This window comes from Anolis sagrei, chromosome 1 (genome assembly GCF_037176765.1).
Source record: "Anolis sagrei isolate rAnoSag1 chromosome 1, rAnoSag1.mat, whole genome shotgun sequence".
Lineage (NCBI taxonomy): Eukaryota > Metazoa > Chordata > Lepidosauria > Squamata > Dactyloidae > Anolis > Anolis sagrei.
Genome location: NC_090021.1, coordinates 201,445,937 through 201,468,872, shown reverse-complemented (window position 1 = coordinate 201,468,872; position 22,936 = coordinate 201,445,937). Strand labels below are relative to the sequence as shown.

At 38.9% G+C, this 22,936-nt stretch overlaps 1 protein-coding gene across 3 annotated transcripts in view; it reads right to left on the bottom strand.

Annotated features, from left to right (window-relative positions):
• Nucleotides 1-22,936, bottom strand: part of CCDC148 (coiled-coil domain containing 148) — a 150,774-nt gene that overhangs the window by 89,846 nt on the left and 37,992 nt on the right. For all 3 annotated transcript variants that reach the window (XM_060777301.2, XM_060777311.2, XM_067472297.1), the window contains exons 2-6: nt 21,813-21,874; nt 18,966-19,087; nt 10,795-10,898; nt 8,935-9,008; nt 3,326-3,480 (exon numbers count right to left, since the gene is read on the bottom strand). In XM_060777301.2, coding sequence (XP_060633284.2) covers nt 3,326-3,480; nt 8,935-9,008; nt 10,795-10,898; nt 18,966-19,087; nt 21,813-21,867 — 510 coding nt within the window. In that variant the 5' untranslated portion in view covers nt 21,868-21,874. The remainder of the gene's footprint in view (nt 1-3,325; nt 3,481-8,934; nt 9,009-10,794; nt 10,899-18,965; nt 19,088-21,812; nt 21,875-22,936) is intronic.

The following is a 22,936-nucleotide window of genomic DNA, read 5'->3' as shown; positions in this document are numbered from 1 at the left end:
GGATCTCATCCCAGATTATTTGCTTATCCCAGATGATATGGCAGTGGAGACTCATATAATCTAGTTCAAAGCAGATAATCTGGGATCAGATCCATAGGGCAGTGTAGAGCCAGCCTCAGATTCTCTGGATTTTTTTTTAATATTTCAGTTTTTGATTCACACTGTTACAGTGTTAAATAACAACGTACAATCTGAAGCAGGCCCGTAGCCAGGATTTTGATTCGGGGGGGGGGGGGGGGGGCTGAGCTTGAGTGAAAGAGGGTCTACCCTAGCAAACCTTTTGTATCGTTACCCCAATACCCCCATGCATATGAGATATATTGAGCATGGTGATTAGATCATGATATGAATAAACATAACAGTTTAAATAATGTACCAGTAAGGCCTTTTTGCAGACCATCATGAGAATGGGGGGAGGGGGCTCAAGCCCCCCAAGCCCCCCCCCCCCCCCCCCGGCTACATGCCTGATCTGAAGTAATGAATAATTGCTGCTGTGATATGTTGTCAATTTAGCTGCGACCTATGATAACCCTGTGAATGAGAGATTTCCAAGAGACAAGATTCTTGTGTCTTGCAAACACAGGGTTCTGGCTTCCTTGACTGAATCTATCCACCTATCTTTCTCTCTCCCTACTGCTTTTGACTTTACCATTCATTATTATTTTTACAGTGTGTCAATTTGTCTCATAAGATGCCGAAAGTGTAATAGTCTTAGATAATTTGATTTCTAGTCAAAACCAGGGCCTGTACTCTATGATGCACTTTTTGTCCTTTTGTCAGAGCATGGTATCTTCAGAACCTTTCTTCAGCATCACTGTTCAAATGAGTTCTCTTCCTTTCAGCTTTCTTCATAGATTTGCTTTCAAATCCATATGTACATATCAGACATACTATGGCCTGGATGATCCTGGTTTTGATCATCAGTATCTTTGCCCTTGAGTATATCATTGAGACCCTTCATAGCTGTCCTTTCAAGTCTTCCTCTTGAGTTTTTTTTTTTACTTCATTTTGGATGAGGATGACTAGATAACGATAAACTTGAAATCTAAAACATCATTATATTAAAAAGAATTCCCATTGCATCACTGGGGTGTGTGAACTGCACTAGGTGGCCCCATCAGAGAGAGTAACAGCAAATTGTCTATTAGAGATGACACATGCCTGGTGGCTGTAGTGCTCCTTATGGGCCCAGGAGAGGCTTGACTTCTGCTCCTGTTGCTGCTGCAAACCCTTTTCAGCCAGGTCTGCTGTGCAAAAGTACAGCCACCCACCAACACAAGGATATTAATAATGTTTTCATTGGTCTACCACTACAATTTCCCCCCTCGACCTCTGCCCAACCTGCTCAATACCCAAGAAAGTCACAGAAAAAAACTGGTAAGAGAAAATCCCCTTTTGACAGGTGGCTGATGACTCAACATGCTCCAAAAGAAGAAGCAAGTGAGAAGGTGCCAGGCAGACTATATTGCTCAACAGAACCTCTGTTAAAATAGATCCTCTGTTGCAATAGAAAGTGCATGGGTTCAGGGCAGCCTCATATTTTCCCTGGGCTACAATGCGTAAATTCCCTCATAGTCATTTCTAGGGTGGGGGTTGCAGTGCAAACAATGCAATATGCCATTCAGAAAAGGTGAGAAGACTTTCCTGTTTGCAACAGCCTTTAACTCAGCACTCTATGGTCATATGGGGAGTTTTAAACTGATTTTAACTTTATTGTTGATAATATGGATGATGCTATGGAGCATTCATGGAACTTTTATTATTTCTTTCTAGCTTTGGTTTTATGTTATGATGTATATTTTAAGATGATGTGAGCTGCCTTGAATCCACCTGGAGAAAGGTGGCATAGAAATCTATAAATAAATAAATAAATAAATAAATGTAAATCATGGATGCAAGGAATGGAGAAACCTTCCCACACACTCATTTGTTCAGATGTTTCCTCTGTCACCCTGCACTGCACCACCAATTTGATCTTCCTGAGAAACATGCTCTTTATTATAACTCTGGTGAGGAGCTGCCATAACACAGAAGGAATCAGGCAATATCAGCTCAGGTAACTGCCCTGAAGACATCTGATCTCATCTGATCTAGGGAACTAAGCAGCATCAATCCTGGCAAGTACTTTGTATTCACCAACAAATACCAGGTGCTATGTTTCAGATGAAGGAACAAAATAAGTAAGCAGTTGACCACATGAAACTAAATGCACACAGAATGAGCCAATGGCTTCAACTGGTTGTTAGTGGGCAATCAGAAGTAACAAGATATTGAAGCATATTGGTATGTGTGCTCACAGCCTAGCATCCTTTGAAATGCCTGGTGTCTCAGATAGTGACCAACACCCAAAAATATTCATCTTCAACTCTAGTTGATTTCTATGTAGAGAACCAGGGAGATGAAGGGAATTAGATTGTTGTTTGCTTTAAGAAGCATAATGACTTGGACTGCCCACAACACAGTGGTTCCAGGAGAGTAGATATCTACATAGTAGGACAAATGGAAAAGAGTATCCCTAGAGATGGTGTGGAGTTAGCAACCAGACTAACGTGTACCAGAGAAAAGCTAAATAACATGTTGACACAGCCACTAATTAGGGCTTATACAGAATGCACGTATTTTCATATGCATGTGTCTTCTAAAAGGCTAAGTCGGCATATTAATAAATAATGATCAGCAAGGCAGATTAAGAATTGTAGAGTATAGAATCAGAAGCATTTCCCCTTCTGAAAAGCAATAAATTGGCTTTCAGATAAACAAACAACAGTTCATACATGTTGGTTGTAATCCTATCTCCTAGCCCCACCTAAAATTAGCATTAACAAAAGCATACTTAGATACACATATGAATCCAATCCCCAAAGAAGTATTTGCTTTACATTTTCTAAAAACTTGCAAAGCTCATGAGAACAAAATACAGATTCAGGGCATAGATTTATTTAGATCTGAATCTTGGATAATTTTGTTTACATATTTGTCAGATGCAACATCTTTGAAAACAATTAGCAAGAGACATAAACTACAGCAGCCGTGAAGAGCTTATGCCCCACCAGATATTTGCATCATTCCTAATAATTAGCCATGTTGGTTGGGACTGCTGGAAGCTGGAGTCCAGTAACTTCTGTGGGAATTTAAGTGACCCATCCCTAGGCTACCTAGGAAGAATATAAGAAGGCTTGTCACAAATAACTTGAAAAATCTTCACTTTGCTTGCCCTTCTTGGACTGAGTTGCTGACATATCCCATTGGCCTAGGACACAGGACTAGTCACAGTGTTGTCCCAAGCTGGGAAGGGAACGGTGATGAAGTCTACAGAACGACTAACCTCTTCTAATACTGCATCTGGATTAAGCTCATATTCTTGACATTCTTGGTTGGCCTGCATTTCCAACAGTCTGTATCGTAAATCTTCTCTTAACTGCCATACAGGCTGCACTGTATTTGCTTGAAACGTATCCAACTCCTTTGATAATTTATATCCTAGAAGGAGTTAAATACAAATTAGTAATGCCGGTAAGCAGAAGCAATAGTCAATTAATCACCAGACTCTGCCAATTAATAGATTACATTCTGCATTTCCAACGTGAGACATATTTTTCAGAAAAAGGAATTGCACATTAAATTAAAAGGTCGGTCTTCTCAGAAAATCAAAGGGAGTTAATACAGAGCTTCTACATAGGCACCGAAGAGAGAGAAAAGGAAAGGAAGGAATGTCAATAGAACTTAGGGAAGGCTCCTCACTCTGCTCATTATTTTCAGCTGTTCTACAAATTGGTTTATGAGTGGTCAGTGCTCCCTGAGGAAGCTTCAAGAAGTAACACATGAAATATGGAGCCTCCTTGGCCCACCCTTTCTATCAATTCCACGGCTAGGAACTCTGGGTAACAGAACAGGCAAGCTGTATCAAGCTAGCTGTCTTCCACTTGTTTGTCATAGATGAAGGAACCACTTTTCCTTCTTCCCGTCTCCTCTCTACCCTGCATTTTGAATATTCAAAGTTGTTTCAGGAAACAGATGTGCAATTTTGCCAAGGCATGGGTGCACACAGTAGAGGCTACTACAAGCATACCTCAATTAACAACACTTCTGACAAACAAGCCCCTTTTTAACAAAGTCTTTTTTAACATGCCCAGTCCCTCTCATGCACACACACACACACACACACAGCTTCCTATCCTTTGTCTATCCTTTGTTTTAACATCAACACTGGGAGGATGGTGAAGGAGGACTGGAGAAACCCAGACTCCCAGTGTCAGACTGCAGCAATGTAAACGATCCACAAAATCTCAGATGGAAAAGAATGGGATTGTACCTTAACTCACCTTATTGTAGCTGTGTGCCTGATGAAAAGAGTCAAAGTAAACAGCTGCGGCTTCCAAAATTCATTACTAAGCATGTGTGAACGTCAGAATAGAGAGCAAGAGGGAAGGGAGATTAGCCTCATCAGCTACCCCAAGCATGTTCAAAAAGCATAGATTGAGAGACCAAAAGGGAAATCATATAAAAACAGAGGGTAGTAAAAGAAGAAGCATTTCAGAAGAATCTTTCAGGTAATCTCCACAACAGTGGTTCTTTATCACAGTAAATATCTTAAAGCTAACTTTTTAAACATGTGGTATAAACACAGAGAACTGGGAACCCCTGGCCCTTGAGTTCTCTAACTGGAGATTGGCTGTTACCAACGGTGGATTTTGAAGAGGCACGGATAGAGGGCAAAAGGGAGAAATGTGGCAAGAGGGAGGTGCATCAAGCTGACCCTTGTTGGGACTGCCTTCCATCTAGAAATCTCTGTCCTCACTGTGAAAGACTATGCGGATCCAGAATAGGTCTCTATAACAATTTTCAGACGCACTGCCAAGACTCTACCCTTGGAAGACAATCATACTCGGTCACAAGTGGCAGCCTATGATCATGAAATATCTTTACATATCTTTTGTTGCTGCGGACCACCAAGAAGTAACGTTAAGATTTAAAATGTTAAAAGTGCATCAAATCGGGTTTTTTTTTAATTGCTCATCGTGAGTCTTCAACTTTGGAGACAAGGGAGAAGTAAGTAAATGCACACATTCCTATTATAATATTTGTATTGGAATATGTCCATCAGTTCTAAAAGAAGAACAAGAATAGTAACATCTTAACACCAAGCCATGGTCTACTATAATTTGTTAATTTTAGTTAATTGATTAATTAATGAGAAGGCTGGTGCTGCATTCACCTAGAAGCTTTGTTACATCAGGTTTAAAAGCTGAAACCTGTCTTCTGAGCCCTGGCTATGTTTTTCAAGCAGTTCCTATACTTATTTTTAAGAGAAACGAGAACAGAGGATGATTTCTTCTACAAGTGTGCCATTATGAAAGGCATCAATACTTTCATAGCCCTCTTTGATAGTTCTGGAAAATCTGCTTGGAAGCAAGCCCAGAAATTTGGACGGGAACTGTCCTTGAACTGCAATTTCAGAGCCCCATCCTTGGATATTTCAATGAACTTGTCTTCCTCTGTTGCAGTGAGCCCCTCTAGTTCATACACATCAACTGAAAATGGATATCTAAACCAGTTTTTGCTTGAATCAGGAACAGGAAAATATTCACAGAAACTACTGTGCAAATCTTTCAAATACCAAGCAATAAGTGATGTGTCCTCCTCAGGCAGCTCTTTACTGATGGAGACAAGTAAATTTGTGAGGTTTGGAAATGTCTCATAGTTTCAATAGACACTGATGCCAAAGCTCCAACTTTTTCATCATTGCTTTGATCCTGACTTCAACTTAAAAAACTATAACCTTTTCTCCTTCAAGATTTAAGCTGAACATATTTAAATGGATGAAGCTATCTGACAAATATGCAAATTTTAGGAACCAGGAAAAATCTGTCGAATGATCACTGAGCTGAAATAGCTGCTCCGTGAGAAACGCATCTCATCTCTCAATTTCCAAAAATGGGACAAAATTTTACCTCATAATAGCCAACGAACTTCATAGTGTAGCAAAAGTTGATGGTGCTCACCATCCATATCTTTGCAATAGGGCTCAGAAAATCTAAAATTCAGTTATTTGCTTTTTATAAAATAGACAATTTTTACTGTTTAATTTAAGGTCTGTTTTGTTCTGGTATCTTCTTAGCAAATAGAGCTTCCCTAGAAATGTAGCAATGGGATCAAATCATTAACAATATGACTTCTTTAATCTATGCTACAAGTCTAGTAAGCTTTTCAGACATTCCTTTTGCACTATCTGTGCTAATTCACAGAATCACAAAATTGGAAGAGACCACAAGAGCCATCCAGTCCAGACCCTTGCTATGAGGAAACATAGAGGAACTCCTGAAATAGCCATTCAGCTTCTGTATTAAGAAATATCCTTACTCCTTAATACTTTTGATGAGCAACATAGCTAAGAATGAATCAATAATTTGTCAATTCAATTTATTTATTGGATTTATATTCCATCTTTTTCTCAAAGTGGGTTTTTGTAGCAAGTAATTTAAGTTCTCCATCTAAGGCATATGATATTCCAGCTGTAAGTTGAGAAATTTCAAATGAAGCCATCACTGCATTTTCATTGCTACAACCAATTTCTGTCTATTTAAAACCACTTTCTTACTTTCCTGAGTCACCTGCTTTTTTTCTTTTTGAAAAAATAAACAGATGCTATTTGTGGTATGTTCTTTAGGTTGAGTATGAAAGTGTCTTCACAATTTTGTTGGTTTCCTGGCTTTGTTGGATAATACATCACAATATAATGTGGTAACTACTTATGTTCTGGGCCTGTACATGTAAGGTAAGGGTAAAGGTTGTCCCCTGACATTAAGTCCAGTCATGTCCGACTCTGGGTGTTGGTGCTCATCTCCATTTCTAAGCCAAAGAGCTGGTGTTGTCTGTAGACACCTCCAAGGTCATGTGGCTGGCATGAGTGCATGGAGCGCCGTTACCTTCCCACCGGAGAGGTACCTATTGATCCACTCACATTTGCATGTTTTCGAACTGCTAGGTTGGCAGAAGCTGAGGCTGTTAGAGGAAGCTCACGCCGCTCCCCGGATTCGAACCTACGACTATTCGGTCAACAAGTTCAGCAGTTTAACCCACTGTGCCACTGGGGGCTCCATGTAAAGCCAATCCATAAATAATAATGGTGGCACTTTTAAGATGACTGTAAGGAGCTTCATTTAGCTTTCAACAAGATGTTCCTCATCAATATCAATACTTTTGCATTTCAGATTTACACAGAGATCCATCCTGAGCCTCAGCCAAAATGTCTTATTACAAAATTCACAGAAACAACATCAAAAAATCAGTTTACTTGACAATAAGTGAACACTTTTATTTGCAGAAATCAAAGAAGAAACACTCTCAGTTTTCATTCTGAAGTTCATCTGAACATTCACTCACATTTACTAACTCTGATTCTCTCTTCTCGTGACAAGAGTCTTCCTTTCATACATGAATTTCTTTGATAATATACTTGAAACAACTGCAGAATTCTGGGATGCAATAGACATTCTGAGACAATAGTGGCACAATGTGGACAAGATTACTTCTGTGTTATGCACAGTAGCAAGAAAGGTCATGTGCGATTCAGCATTATGCATTTCCATGTTCTCAGAACATGCAAAAGTAGGAAGTGCTAAGAATTGAGTGTTTGTTTGTTTTTTGCTATGAAGATGTTTTTGTAACTTTTGAACCATTCAAGGGATTATAATGAAACTTTGTACAAATGATATCACTGGCAGATGATTCCTGCTCTTTGAAATCAATGTATGAGTCACTTGTCTGTCTGTTTGTCTGTCTTTATTTCTTCCGTCCAGTCTTTTGTTGGATTTTAAATGTAAAAGCTCACAACATTTCTTCAAGCTTTCCTGGATCCCATGAGGACAACATGGCTCTCTGGGGGGTCTGCAAACCACAACTTAAGAACCACTGATCTCAAACATTCAAAATGTTTTTGTTTACTTACAGGTTTCCCTTATCAGGTTGTTTTGTTTCATTCATGTACGTCGTTTACCTTGAATAAAAAGATTGCTGAAATATTTTGAACTGTTCTTTCCATGTTATTTCTATTTCTGGTACCAAAAAGTCTGGTGCAGAAGTATTGCACAGGAACACATCTAACTTTGTTAACTGAAGTATACCTGTATCTACTTGTGGGTACAATCTGGTTTAAACTATCCAGGGCTTTTTGGATAATGTTCTTGGTTGACTCTCCCCTTCTCTAACTTTCTTCTTTTGCTTAACAGGCCCACTAGACTATCCTAAATGTCATTATCCCACATACTTTCTATTGTTCTTAAACAAACATGTTCATCTGAATGTGGGGAGTATGTTGCAATTTTTTTTTCATGTCAGGAGTGACTTGAGAAACTGGAAGTTGCTTCTGTTTTGAGAGAATTGGTCATCTGGAAGCACATTGCCCAGCAGATCCCCGGATGTTTTACCATCCTGTGGGAGGCTTCTCTCATGTCCCCGCATGAGAAGCTGGTGCTGACAAATGGGAGCTCACCCTACTCCCGGATTCAAACTGCGGACCTTTCGGTCAGCAATTCTGCTGGCACAAGGGTTTAACCCATTGCACCACTGAGGGCTCCACATGTTGCAAATGAGACTTGTTCAGCCACTTTAAGTCTCCAAAGAGACATGCGAGTGGGTGAAAAGTTGAATTTAAGTAGTCCCAAGAAAGATTCTGGAATTGAGTTTGTAATTCTTCAAACTCCACCCCAAAACAGGCATATTTTCCAAGATCCTCAACAGTCTCTTTCTCCAAAATTGAACTTTTCACAGCCATGGTATTCTTGGCATCACAATAGGTAAATGGGGAGCAGGAGGCTGGAAAATCCTTTTGCTTAATTATATTACATTTCTAAATTGTTGTGCAATCTTACATGGAATATGTCAGCACATTAGTATTTCTGAAGTCTAGTCAAGAAATAAATTGAAAGTACTTACGCAAATCCCACAAGTCCAAAAAACATTCATTTCCTTCATCAAAAAAGGCTTGTATATCTGATTCTAGTTTTTGCCTAAAACAAAAAAGCAGACAAAATAAACCAACCTGTTCAATAGCTAAAGACAGGAATAGAAAGTGGGGAAATCAAAAGTATCCACTAAGTTATTGAGATAAAATGTAGTTACTATTCTTCACTCCATTGATCTACAGAACATTTTATGTCTATTCTTCTTAAAAATGTTTCCTTTCTTATGCTAGAGCCACACAGTGAGTAGAAATCTAAACTGCCCACTGCTAATGTTTAAACTTTCTTCTATCTTCACCCCTTATTTTGACCCAATACATCTTTACCTCTATTGTCACTCATATTTCTGTTTTCCAGTCTAGTATTGTTCTTTGGACTTCTCATAACAGTGTGTATATCTATCTTGTATCATCTACCCAACACCAACTTTCTGTCTGAAACGGGGCATTGCCTTGTTCATTCATGCGCTCTCTTGTTCAGATATTTCATTAGGTTATCCCTGAATTAAATCTGGAGGCAGAGTAACTTCATAAATTCTCAAGTTCTTTAGATAACTTCTTGAAGATACATACATTTAGGGTTGAAGTGTCAAGAAATCACCCTCCCCTGATTTTTTCACATTTTTCATATTTTAGATTATTATGTGTGCCTTATGGTCACCCTCTAGACTTTTCTGTCCTCCTTTCTGTCCACCATGGAGTTCACACCAAATCAGTCAAAATCCTCTAGAACAGGGGCAGGAATTGGATGGTCCTCCAGATGTTGATGAATGTTAAGAAATGCTGGCGGTTTCAGTTTGAGCATCTAGATGGCAGATATGCACATTATATGCACGTTTGATGGCTAAAAGCAAGAAAGAGCTGAGGAGCCTTCTAACCAAGGTAAAAGATGGAAGTGCAAAAGCTGGGTTGCGATTAAACATAAAAAAACCAAGATTGTGGCAACCAGACTGATTGATAGGAGGGAGTGACAGACTTTGTACTTCTAGATGTAAAGATGACTGCAGATGCAGATTGCAGTCAGGAAATCAGAAGACGTTTACTTCTTGAGAGGAGAGCAATGACCAATCTCGATATAATAGTGAAGAGTAGAGATATCACACTAGCAACGAAGATCTGCATAGTTAAAGCACTGGTATTCCCCATAGCAACCTACGGATGTGAGAGCTGGACCATAAAGAAGGCTGAGCGAAGGAAGATAGACACTTTTGAACTGTGGTGCTGTAGGCTGTGAAATTTCTACCCATATTCTGTGGGTCCTTCAGAAAAAGAACCTTCAGTCAACTACTAGTGTTAACTGCCACTAAGATGAAGTCCTTCATTTCTAAGGTCTCAAATCTAGCTTACTCAGTCCAACTTGCTTCTACAATTACCAGCACCAAATTGCACTTGGATTCCCTCAAACACATTAGGAGTGTAAATACCTTTTTTTTTTCCTTCAAGGAACCATTTTGACTTCCCTGATTCCTTAAAGTAGCCCAATACTTTTTCTGTGTTAGTAGCATTCCAGAGCTCTAATGGCAGAATACTTGTTATGAAAGCCATTCTGTCTCTCTCTCTGCACAAGTGACATTTTAACTCACTCTTTGTCCTTGATTGGTATCCAATTCAGTTTTCTGTGAACTTTCATTGCTACCCATTCTGAGGCCAAGAGGCCCTCATTATCATTCTGACTTGATACTGTTTCTTCCATTTAACAGGCATTATTTTGCAAATCTCATATGTAGCTTCCATTACATGTTCATTTATCTTAATATCATATTTTCATAGACATTTCTTAAGTTACACGCCTTCATCTTGCAATTAATTTCTCAATTATTTTATCAACTTCTTACCTGCTTTCATGCAGTCTTTTGTGCTCTTTCCACCAAATCTGATTGTGCTGTTTCAGCAGCATTTGTTCTTTGTTAATTTTTGAAGCATGTTCTGTCTTTTTAACCTAGGTACAAGAGATTTTGATAAAAATGGAAATAAAATGTATTCTATAGATCTCTAAAATACTTAATTTTGAATATACCAAGTTTTATTGCCCTTTTTGGTCAGTGGTTTGTGACTAAGCAGAATCACCCCCAAATTAAGAGGCAGTTTGTTGCAGGAACAAAGGACATTTAAACACTGTCCAAATATATCTCATGCTGTACCAGTTGCTACTAACAGCTTTCCACATTAATTTGCCAGCTGCCACTGAAGCACTACAAAAAGGTCAAAAGGATCACTTATTTGGCCCACAGTATATGTGCAGAAAACAAGAAAAGGAAGTATTACCAATTTTCTCATCAAAGTTAAGGAGTATTCTTTTTCAGATTGCAAATGTACATCTAATAATTCAACAAAACATTTTTTACAACAGTATTACTCAAACTCATGGTACATACACTAGTACTGCTCCAATATCTGTTGGAGCCTAGCAAATTTCCAGAAAAGATGGAAACAGTTGTAGCCAAAAGACACAAATATGATACTGGTTCCCGGCATGTTGTATGGAGTGGTGACTGCTCATCTTCCACATCAGATAGCGTGAGATTCACTGCCATGCAGTACAATAAACATGTGAATTATTAATATAATACCCACAACAGAGATACATTTGTTCCTACATACTTCTATGAAGAACTATAGAAAGATATTGGTGTTGATTGTTTTAACAGGTCTCTATGAGATATGGTAATTTTGAATTTGCCTTTGAATTTTGATCTTCTATACTTGGCTCTGTTTCTTACTGCAGTTTTCCTCTTACTGTTTTTAATATATATATTATAAAGCCCTAAACGACTCCGGCCCAGTTTACCTGTCCGAACGTATTCTCCCCTATGAACCATCTAGATTGTTAAGATCATCTGGAGGGGTCATGCTCTCGGTCCCATCGGCCTTACAGGCACGTCTGGTGGGGACGAGGGACAGGGCCTTCTCGGTGGTGGCCCCTCGGCTCTGGAACTCTCTCACACTGGAGATCAGAACTGGCCCTTCTATCTTGACGTTCAGAAAACAGGTGAAAACCTGGCTCTGGAAATTGGCATTCGATGAGTGAGTCAATATTCTGAGATATGGATGGATGATGACGAATGACGAACAACGATTTTATTGTGATGACTGACCATTGTAATTATTTGACTGCATTTTGCTATTTTAATGTTTTTAGTTTAATATGTAATATGATGTTTTTTAATGCCTGTTTGTGATATTACTGTTAGAAACCGGCCTGAGTCCCTCGACAGAGGTGAGAAGACCGGTATACAAAACTGCTAAATAAATAAAGAAAAATAAACAATGCAGAAAACTTTAAAATTAAGGAGGGTTTGACATCATTCTACACATTGCCATACGACTGTGCCAAACAGATTTGGCGAGGACGTGGGACAGAGTCTTCTCAATGGCTACTTCCAGAGTGTGGAATCCCAAGGGCTTTGAATGTTGACTGTCTAAGGTCTTTGAATAGGTACTTGCTGAATTTGTATTACTACGTTTATGATGTTACAGATTATCTGCCTTTTAAAAGCTGTTTTAATACTGTAGCAAAACATAACAAAATCCACAAAACAGCAATATTTTTATTTGGCCAGCCATATTAATCTTAGGTAGTGTTTCAAATAGGTGATAAGGGAAGTGTCCATAGGTTTGGGAGGTGCATGGTGGAGATGCAAATGGAAGAGAGACGCGTGTTAACAAGACGCTAGAAAAATTGCATGAAGGCCTTCAACAGAACAGGAATTTCTTCAAATACACAGCTTCCCACTTGAGCAAAGCAATGCTGGGCTTGGAGTGCAGGGAGCTAGAGATCATGGGCATTGTAGTTTTACAAAGTCTTTAGCTATCTCTACTAGTATTGGTGCCTCACCAAATAACAAATCCCAGAACTGCATAGCATTGAGTTGTGGTAGTTAACGTGGCATCAAACTGCATTAATTCTACAGTGTAGATGCAACCCTAAATATTTCCATTCTTATGTATTGACAAAAAGACCTGTTGCACATGTGGAAACAGCTATGGATACAGAGTAAGAGAACCAATGCTGACAACTATATTTCAGAAACTCAACATGAGATCACAAATTTTTCTGTACTGATTCTACACAGACAGAATATCCAGAATTGCCTGATAGAAGTAATTCATCACATGTTTTAATACAGAGTTTTAAAGAAGCCTTCCCCTTGTTACATTTCAACAACTTCATGAAGCTTGTTGTCAGTAAACAAGGACCATCAATATTCATATACCAGTTTTTAAGCCTTGTTTGCATGAATGGAAAAATTCTTACTTTCATCTTTAGAGCCATCAACATTTTGCCACTCTTCACTGCTCTCTGTTACAGCTTAGAAAACACAACTTCAATATTTCTATTATTGGGTTATATGAAAACCTATCTTCATCACTGAACAGCATTATAATAAATAGGTTTTACCGTTCCCTTGACTGGAAAAGACTTGTGAAAAATGAAATACTAAAAGGAATAAGACTAAAAGTCTGAAAGCTCAAATGAACCTAGCTGAATTCAGTTCTGTCAGTCCATCGATAAATAGTATCTGCCAATTCCTTTGATAAATTGTACTTGCATTATTAAAAGAAAAATAAAACATGCAAGAAATATTCTTTCTACTCCTTCACTGGGTGCATTTTTGGTTAATGTAGCTTCTCCCTTTGTAAGATCCTATCTTTTTGTTTTAATGATGTGGAACAACATCAAAAAGCAGTACAGTGAAAATATTGTATGTTCAAATGCTGTGTACTTTTCTCCTTCTTTTTCCTATTATTATTTTAATTCAATATAAAAAAATTAAATCCTGTAGGGGTGCTTACTGGTTCTTGGCAGTACCAGCAAAAGACATTCTGATGGTTTTCTTATTCCTTAATGATTTTTTGTGCACAGAAGAAGCAGCGGGAGAACCCAGGAGGGTTCCACATAGAGAACAATGGAATCTAGAGCCACCATCCACAAATTCTGTGGATAAGACAAGGCCACTGCACAATGAAAGCTTTTCTCTGAAAGCAACCACAAACGCTGTGTGTGTGTATTCTCATAGGCACATCTTCCCATGTGTGTGCTTAACCACTATTTTAATTTCAGCCTAGTCTTCCCAGTGCACAGAGAGGCAGAAGCACAAGTTGTATAACTATATATTTCCAGAACAGCACACTCCCGCACACCATACCAATGGCATTTAATTGGAAAACATTATGTGGAAGCAACTGACAACCGGCAAGATGTGCTAATGCATTTGGCATGCAGGCCTCTCTGTGGGTAAGAACTGGGAAATAACTTAAGAGAGAAACAGCTGTTTGTGGGATGCTCATTCAAAGCCGCCCTAAGCTGTTTCCTTCTCTCTGGAAATTTCAAGCAGTGCTGATCTGGCATTTGAGCTCAAAGAAACATAAGAAATGCCTGTGCTAAGGTCTTTCTGTCCCTATTAGAAGCAGGTACTGCATTGGCAAAAGGGCTAACGCTGCTGATTTGGCATGTGAAATACATTGACTGTAGGGCAGTCAAGGAAGGGGATGGTGGCAATGTTGGAAGGAAAGAACATAACCTGGCAGGAAGGCTTCAAGAACTCTAGCAGCCAGCAAGAAGAGTTTGTTAAGACACATCTAATCTGGACAGCTATCTCTCTGCCATTCCAATAAAACAGCAAGTTACATCACCCTGCTTTCTCTGGTGATGTGTATCACACTGTCTTGGAGTTCCCCATCATCTTTGGACATTACTTTTTCCTTCTCTCCCTGTACATTCAAGGTTACATCAATAGAATTCAACACCACATTTGAGTCTCCACATCTTGTAATTGCCTAGCAGGAGTACAACATGCGGAGCCATTCCTCTGCCAAAGAATCATGAGAAATAACTGTAAACAAAGGACCCGTCTTGTATTAACCCTGAGAGACAACCACATGATCAACAGTTGCTTTTTTCTATGAATTGAAAAGGGCAAATATAGGGCGAGCATCCCTTACCCAAAATGCTTAGGATCAGAAGAGCTTTGGATTTTGAAATATATGTGTATACGTACATAATGAGATATCCTGGAGATGAGACTCAAAACTAAACCTAAAATTAATTTGTGTTTCATTGATAACTTATACATATAGCCTGAAGGTAATTTTATAGCCAATATTTGCAATAATTTTGTGCATGAAACAAAGTTTGTGTGCATTGAGCCATCAGAAAGAAAATCTGTACCTACCGCAACTACATATGAGAACAATTTTGGAGCATTTAGGATTTCAAGATAAGGGATTTTTAGTCTGTATTTTTAAAAGTGTACTGAATCCCCACTCCAATTCCCCCTTATCAATAATTTGTTTGATTATGTGGGTAACGGAACAGGGAAAGACATAAGGGATCTCTGGCATATGCCAACAAGAAATTATTAAAATAGCTTCCTAAAGTATCATGGGTACCTCTAAACAAAACTGACTGATTAGATATATTTTGTATTGTCGAAGGCTTTCATGGCCGGAATCACTCAGTTCTTGTGGGTTTTTTCGGGCTATATGGCCATGTTCTAGAGGCATTTCTCCTGACGTTTCGCCTGCATCTATGGCAAGCTTCCTCAGAGGGTGAGGTCACCCTCTGAGGAAGCTTGCCATAGATGCAGGCGAAACGTCAGGAGAAATGCCTCTAGAACATGGCCATGTAGCCCGAAAAAACCCACAAGAACTAGATATATTTTATTTCCTGCCTTTTCCCAGTGCTTCTGTGTTATATGGATTAAGCTTCAATATGTTTGCCCTCATTCAGTCTACAACTGAAACAGTTTCCTTGGATTTAGAAAGGAGGAACAGAGTTGATTCGCAATGCCAAAACTCTGGAAAACTATTGGGAGGTTCAGTACACCCAAAAGACACACACACACTCTCCTGTTCTTCATGTAAGCCAGGGATGAGCAACTGTGGCAGGTCCCCAGGACCTTGGAGGGTCAAACCTCTCTACTGCTTCTTCTCCAGCAAACAAAAGGAATGTGGCAGGCATTTCCCATCCAGTTTTGAGGTGTTCCTGGACAATAAAGTACAGGAGAGGCAATTTTAACAATAGGGCATGAATGGAAGTCTTTCCTGTTCAGTTCCTCTTTCAATAAAGGTCTTTTCCAGGCTTAAATAGTTCAAGGAGGCTAAAAATAGAACAGAAGAACACCCATAATCACCACTGCCTTAGTGGAAATTTTGAGTCATTTCAGGATAAAACAGATTGTTAACATTTTTGCAGAAAATTGCTTTTGATGGGGGAAGGGGGCCTTCAAACATGGTAAAAATGCCCTTCTCACTGCCTGTGAATATGCAGGTATTTCAGAGCAAAAGGAAAAACTCATGTGTGGGGGTGATGGGTTTACACTTTGGCTATCCCTGTGTAAGTCATCAATCAATATTACCAAAGATGTCTCTATCCTATAATACATCCTGAAATTCAAAGCAAAATGAATGTCTATAAACCTATATAGAGCTGAGAGGCTACCACATATTCCAATGCTTTGTTGAGAAATTGGCAATTGTCCAGTATGGTGGGATTCACTGTGGGCTTTTCCAGCAAGTGTTACAGGTGTCTCTTCTCAGCATACTGGGGTCCTGTTTTGCTATAAAGAGGCACTGATCTCTTTATTTACCCACTAAGCCACACCCGCAATGAGCCAGAAATGGCGACAGTCTGGTGAACATGTGATGACTCTCACTTCTTCAAGGATCCCGCTCATATTCTTCGGCTGTTCAAGCTGAAAAGTATCCATTTTCACTGGACAAGGAGCAGCCATTTACATCCACTAGACCCATACTAACTGTAGCCACCAGGGCAGAATCCATTTAAATAATTTTATTTGCAAAATCCTGGGCAAACTATTCACAGCAGGCTGTTGAGTTGTGTGATGTTTTCTTCCATGGGGCAGTGTGTAAAAACCCACTGACCAAAGTGTGTTTCTACTCTGACAAAAAGAGAATATCCAGCAAATGAGCTCCTCCTCTGTTCTTGCTTGTGGAGAAGGAAAAAATAATTTGTTCTTTGTCTGCCTCAGCAGAGGAATAGCAAAACAAAGCAAGCAAATTAAATTTCCAGGAGTCCTAGTTTTAGCACACTCACAACAAACAAATACTGCTGATGCGGTCAACATCATGAAGGAAGGTTGCTCTTATTTTTATATCAATTACGTTTACGCCAGATCATATGGCACCCTCTGCATCACAAGTGAGAACTATAATCTGTATTTCATTGTAGAATTATGATTACAAATGGACGCAGTATATGAAGTCCCAGACACATCAAAAAGCCCTTAGAATACAGGACCAACACTATTGTTTGGAAGAATGATGTATCTGCTTCAACTGGTTTCAGGAACCCTACAAAGGTTAAAATGATTAGTTTATGGTTGCTTTATCTTTTCTCGGTCAGGAAGTAGGAAAGACACATATGCTGTCTCCTGACTCAGTTGCCCTAATAACCTGACTGTGTAAATGTCAGGTTAGTTATTGTACACTTCAGCTTTAGAAGGTTTTGATCTGCTTCTCCACTACAGGCAGCAAAAGGTCTGTCTGCCAATACATCTCCAACTCACACAAGCTTTCACGTATCTTCTTGGTGCCACTGGTAGCCCAAATGACACCTAGAGATTGTGATGGGGCCAGAACTTGTTTAAATTCCAGAATTCATCAGGAAGTTGATAAACAAATCTTGCAAGCTCTGGTTGCAACGTGGACTGCAAGTTGTGTATCTTACAGTGTGTATCTTACAGTGGCAGGGGTCCTTTATGTACACCCCTATAAATTGAAAATACCTATCACATGAGCAAGTTGTTTCAATGTGTTACATGTTGTATTTATAGAAAATAAGCTCTCTGGGTGGATAGTGGTCACTCTGGGACTGTTACATCAGCTGGTGGTGAGAGAGCCAACTGAAGAACTGGGTAGCAGTGTAAGATTGCCTTCTCCCGTACAATTCGCTCTGCGCACTTAGGTCTCCTGGGGGGCGGCTACTCTAACCAACCAAAACTCGACTAGCCACCGTCACCCAGAGGATCAAAGACTGCGGAATGGTCTCTTGTCTGTGTATCTTCCCTGCTATTTGTCATATTTTTAAGTCTAAATGTTTCATTATATAGGGGGCTGCTAATGTGGTAAAGTAGCACCTCTCCTCCTTGCTGCCCCTCTTTCAGATTGGTTTCAGGGGTCTCCTATCCTTTATGAACAAATTGGGAAGGGCATAAGGTACTATCATTGGTGAGGATATGCAACAGCACAGGCAGTCTCTGAGTTACAAACATCTGACTTACAAACAAAACTCATAGTTTAGAACGAGGAACATGAAGTGAGATAAATCTGTCCCTTGGGAGAGAAATTCACTCCTGAAACACTTATCATAGGGAAAAAAGGTGTCCACTTAAGCTTTCTCACCCATCCTTGTTTCCACAACATGGCAAATTTTTCAAAATCCAATTCTTCCAAGGACAGAAAGTGAGGTGAAATCTTCTGAACAGCTGCACAGGTAGCAAAACAAACACCACAGGGGTGTTAACACTTCCCTATGTTATTGAATGCACCTCCCCCCCCCCTCTCTTTCTGGAGTTACACATACTAAATGTACTCGGGGATTGCCTGTTTCTGATCTATGGGCAAGTAGACACAAACGTGTGCAACCATAAGGCTAGACATTAACTCTCACTGAATAAAACAAATGTACTACATGGCATGCTATGTTTTGCAGTTCTATAAATTGCTTTGAATAGAACTAAATTAACTACCTAGAAGCATCCATAAACTGCATATGAAACAGATATAGACATTACAGTATTAACTAATGACAAGAGCAGTTTAGAACTCAAATTAATTCTTTTAAAAGTTTTTAAAAAGCTTACAAAGTTAAATTGATTAAATAATACTGCTAATATCTAGCAATGAGTACTCAGTTCCCTTTTCTTTGGCACACTGACTTATGACTAGCAGGTTCTTCTCTATAATCTTAACCAGATTTTATGATATCCTTTTCCTCAGCAGTAAAAGTCACCTTTTATAGTCATTAGAGTTCACTAATGCTTACCTTTAGTAGGATTTTTGCAGATTCCAACTTCTTGGCTTCAGTAATTGCAAGTAGTTTTGCATAATCAACAGGTTTATACTTTGGACTCTTCAGACCATTTTTCACACGAACAACCAGGCTATCTAGTTGAGGCATGAATATTTTAAATAAATTAATAAAACCATTTTTACCAGTTAATACACATTTAAACTATAATTAGAACAAAACCAAAAACACTCTCTTTTTCATTAATTCCATTACAATTACAAAACAACTGGCAATAGTGGTGGTGAAGGTGGTGGGGAAACAGGACAGGGGACACAACCCTTAACAGCAAGTCCATCAGTAAATTTATTTTTAAAAATTGTATGACTAAATGTTTTGTGCAAGTGTTTATCTTAACCACTCAACATTTTAGTTCCAGTGTCAGATCCTTAATGCTTTTGTTTGCTTTTATTTAATTTAAAAATGTATATGATGTGATTTTGTTGTTATCCAAAGTTTCAGGTAGTCATAGTGGGTGCTAGAACACATCACCCACAAATATGGGGGTCATACTGTACTGCTTCCCTTGAGTTGAGGTGATATACTTGTAACACAAGTATATCACTTGCAGATGTTGTTGGCTGGGAAGAGAGTTCAGATAAGTAAGGGGGTGTAGGTGTCATACCACTGATGTAAACTGTTAGTTTCTGGGCAAATACCAAGTGTTGGCTATAACCTTTAAAGCCCTGAATGGTTTGGGTCCAGGTTATCTACAGGATCGTCTTCTACTGTATAATCCACCCCTTAGGACACTTTGGTCTTCTGAGAGATGTTTAATCCAATTAACCAGTACCCGACTGTGACCATCACCCAGAGGACCTATTCATCGGGTGCCCCAAGACTGTGGAATGACCAGCCAGAAGAGCTCTGATAGCTAAACAAGCTGACAGAATTTAAGGCACAACTTAAGACCTATCTCTTCTGGCAGGCCTACCCAATCCACTATGAACCATAGGGTTTTGGATTTGCATTCTACTGCTGCATTTTGATCTTTGTGCCATGTTTTGGCATATGTATTTGTTGTATATATTTTATGTTGATATGTTTTGTCTGTGTTGTTGTTGTTGTTATTATTTAGCCCTAACTTCATAGGGACCATCACAATCCTTAGTGGCTTGCGATCCATATAAAGGAATGATAACTGAATGAGATACAGTGGGCATAACCAAGGTAGAAACAAAAAATTTTAAAAGAGAGATGTAAAAGTGATAGCAGTCCTGGAAATACATCATCTGTCACCAGTGGAAACAAAAGCAGGGCATGTGTTTTGCTGGGCATGTGTTGGACATACATTGAAGCACATCTCAAAAAGTTTACTGAAAACCCGTTGTGCAACGGTAGACTTGATTATGACAAAGAACATTAATACCAGCACATCTACATAAGAAAACCCTAGTTCAGGGGTCCTCAAACTAAGGCCCGGGGGCCGGATGCGGCTCTCCAAGGTCATTTACCTGGCCCTCGCTCAGGGTCAACCTAAGTCTGAAACTACATGAAAGCACACAACAACAACAACAACAATCTTATCTCATCAGCCAAAAGTAGGCCCACACTTCCCATTGAAATACTAATAAGTTTATATTTGTTAAAATTGTTTTTCATTTCAATTATTGTATTGTTTTTATGTGTCTTTTTCACTACAAATAAGATATGTGCAGTGTGCATAGAAATTCATTCATATATTTTTTTTCAAATTATAATCCGGCCCTCCAACAGTTTGAGGGACTGTGAGCTGGCCCTCTGTTTAAAAAGTTTGAGGACCCCTGCCCTAGTTACTATAGAGGCAAAATATAAAGCTTCATGATATTCCATTTAATTTACCAGCTGATATTTTGTCAAGAGTATATGGTGAGAGTGCATAGAAATGAGTGTTTTTAAACTCTATGGACTTCATTTTAATTGAGCTAATAAAGTAATATTAGCTCACTTTTGGTGCAGAGCCAATTTGCAAGGCTAAAATCCTGAAGACAGCACCCTCTAAATGTACTATTGTGGGGCTTCTTTTCACAGGGCTTCTCTTCTTATGCCACCTTGTACCTTCAAGGTCATTTAGTAGTTGGAGAACAGTAAGGGAAATTCAAACAACACCCAGCTGCAATTCTTCAACATGGAGAAAAAAGTAGATTTTGTCCTCCAGGTGATGTCTGTTGTCTTGGTGACATCTTTTTTATCTGGGCTGTAGGTCTAGAGCTGGGAAATTGCTTGCACACTACTCAACATCCCCACAAACAACAAGAAATTGCTTGTGAAGTGTAGTAAAAGCAACGGAGGAAAGGGAACCAAATACCTCCTTTCGTAAATTTAATTTTTGAGTATAACTTCTGGTTTTACCCAGTATGTTGCCAACAAGTTCCCTTATATTACCCAGGAGTTAGCCTTATTGAACCCAGTGGTTTCTCTTTCTAAGTAAACAAGTTCAAGGCTGGTTGTTTATCTCCTGCTCTTTTTACTGTCTAAAAAAGTGGAATAAAGCTTAGAATGGCTCCACATCTTAAACTACAGTTCATAACACTGAGCTTGTTTGAGAAGAATACTGACAAACAGGGCTTTTGGCAAATGTCTGTCTCTACCAGAGATAGAAATAAGTATGGTCATTGAAAAAAGTGATTTTCTACTCACAAAAATAAAAACTTCATGGAAGTATAATTTATTAGGTGTGTAAGAAATTATAAGGGAGGAAACCATGGAAGATAATGATATAATAAACCCTACAAACATAACATAGTCCCCAAGCAATTTATATAATTGGTTAATACTGTAATAAAGCAGGCTATGGAACAAATATGGAAATGGAAAGTTAATAAAGAAAAAAAATGTGTTTACCTATATCACTACTCTTATTTGAGGTAATAAATCCTGGAAGTTCTCTTCCACTCATCTTTCACCTGTTGAACAGTCAATATATATGAACATCAATATTACAACAGTAATATTATTTTTGTAATGGCAGTTATTTCAATAGGGAGTTCCCTGTTGATAGAAATGCTTATTGTTGTAATGAGGCAGTATCAAGGATAAATGTTATAGCTGCACTGAAATAACAGCCTTTATTCAGATTTTTTTATGGCACAATGATTGTTAAAAATACAGTAGAGTCTCACTTACCCAACCTTTGCTTATCCAATCTTCCGTATTATCCGACACTCTTATCCAACGCCCCCCCCCCCCTTTTCATTCAACATTTCCACATATCGCCTTTAGAGACCATGTTTTTAGTTTCCTTCTTTCTTCCCCATTTTGGCCAGTACCACTGTGCAGATTCCAAAGGAGGAGCCAGAGCATAATGGCTCTGCCACTCTTCTCCTCACCTCCACGCACAACAATGGTTCAATCCAAGTTGGAAAGAAGGGCCGTGGCTCCGTGGGAGTTTGTAGGAAATATGGGAAGAGAGAAGAATGAAGGTGGGCAGTGGTCTTGAGGGTTTGTGTAAGTGTACTATCTACCTTTTCATAACAATTCCTTGTTTCTTGCTCTTTTTTCCATCAGTGGTGAGTTCTCTCATTGTGTCTGAAAAACCAAACAGAAGAACTTACTCACCACTGATCTCTGCCAGAATAGAGATATGAACTTCAACTTCCAGAAAACTCCGTATTATCCGACATTTTCATTTATCCAATGTCCTGCTGGCCCCTTGATGTCGGATAAGCGAGACTCTACTGTAATATCAAATATGAACTTATACTTGTGAACTGAGGGTATTGGCATTACAAATTTCACATTTCTCTTCTGCTAACACACATTTCTGAGGGTATTGGCATTACACATTTCACATTTCTCTTCTGCCTGCTTTAGTAATTTTGCAACTTGCTAATTGAAGAGTTTGGTGCTAACCTGATTTGGATGCAAGATAATTCAGAATAACTTGAACAGTATATCTAAATCACTTAAATCACTTAAATTCCACACATATTGGAATGGAAGATGAAAAATGTATCTTGGTTGAGGAA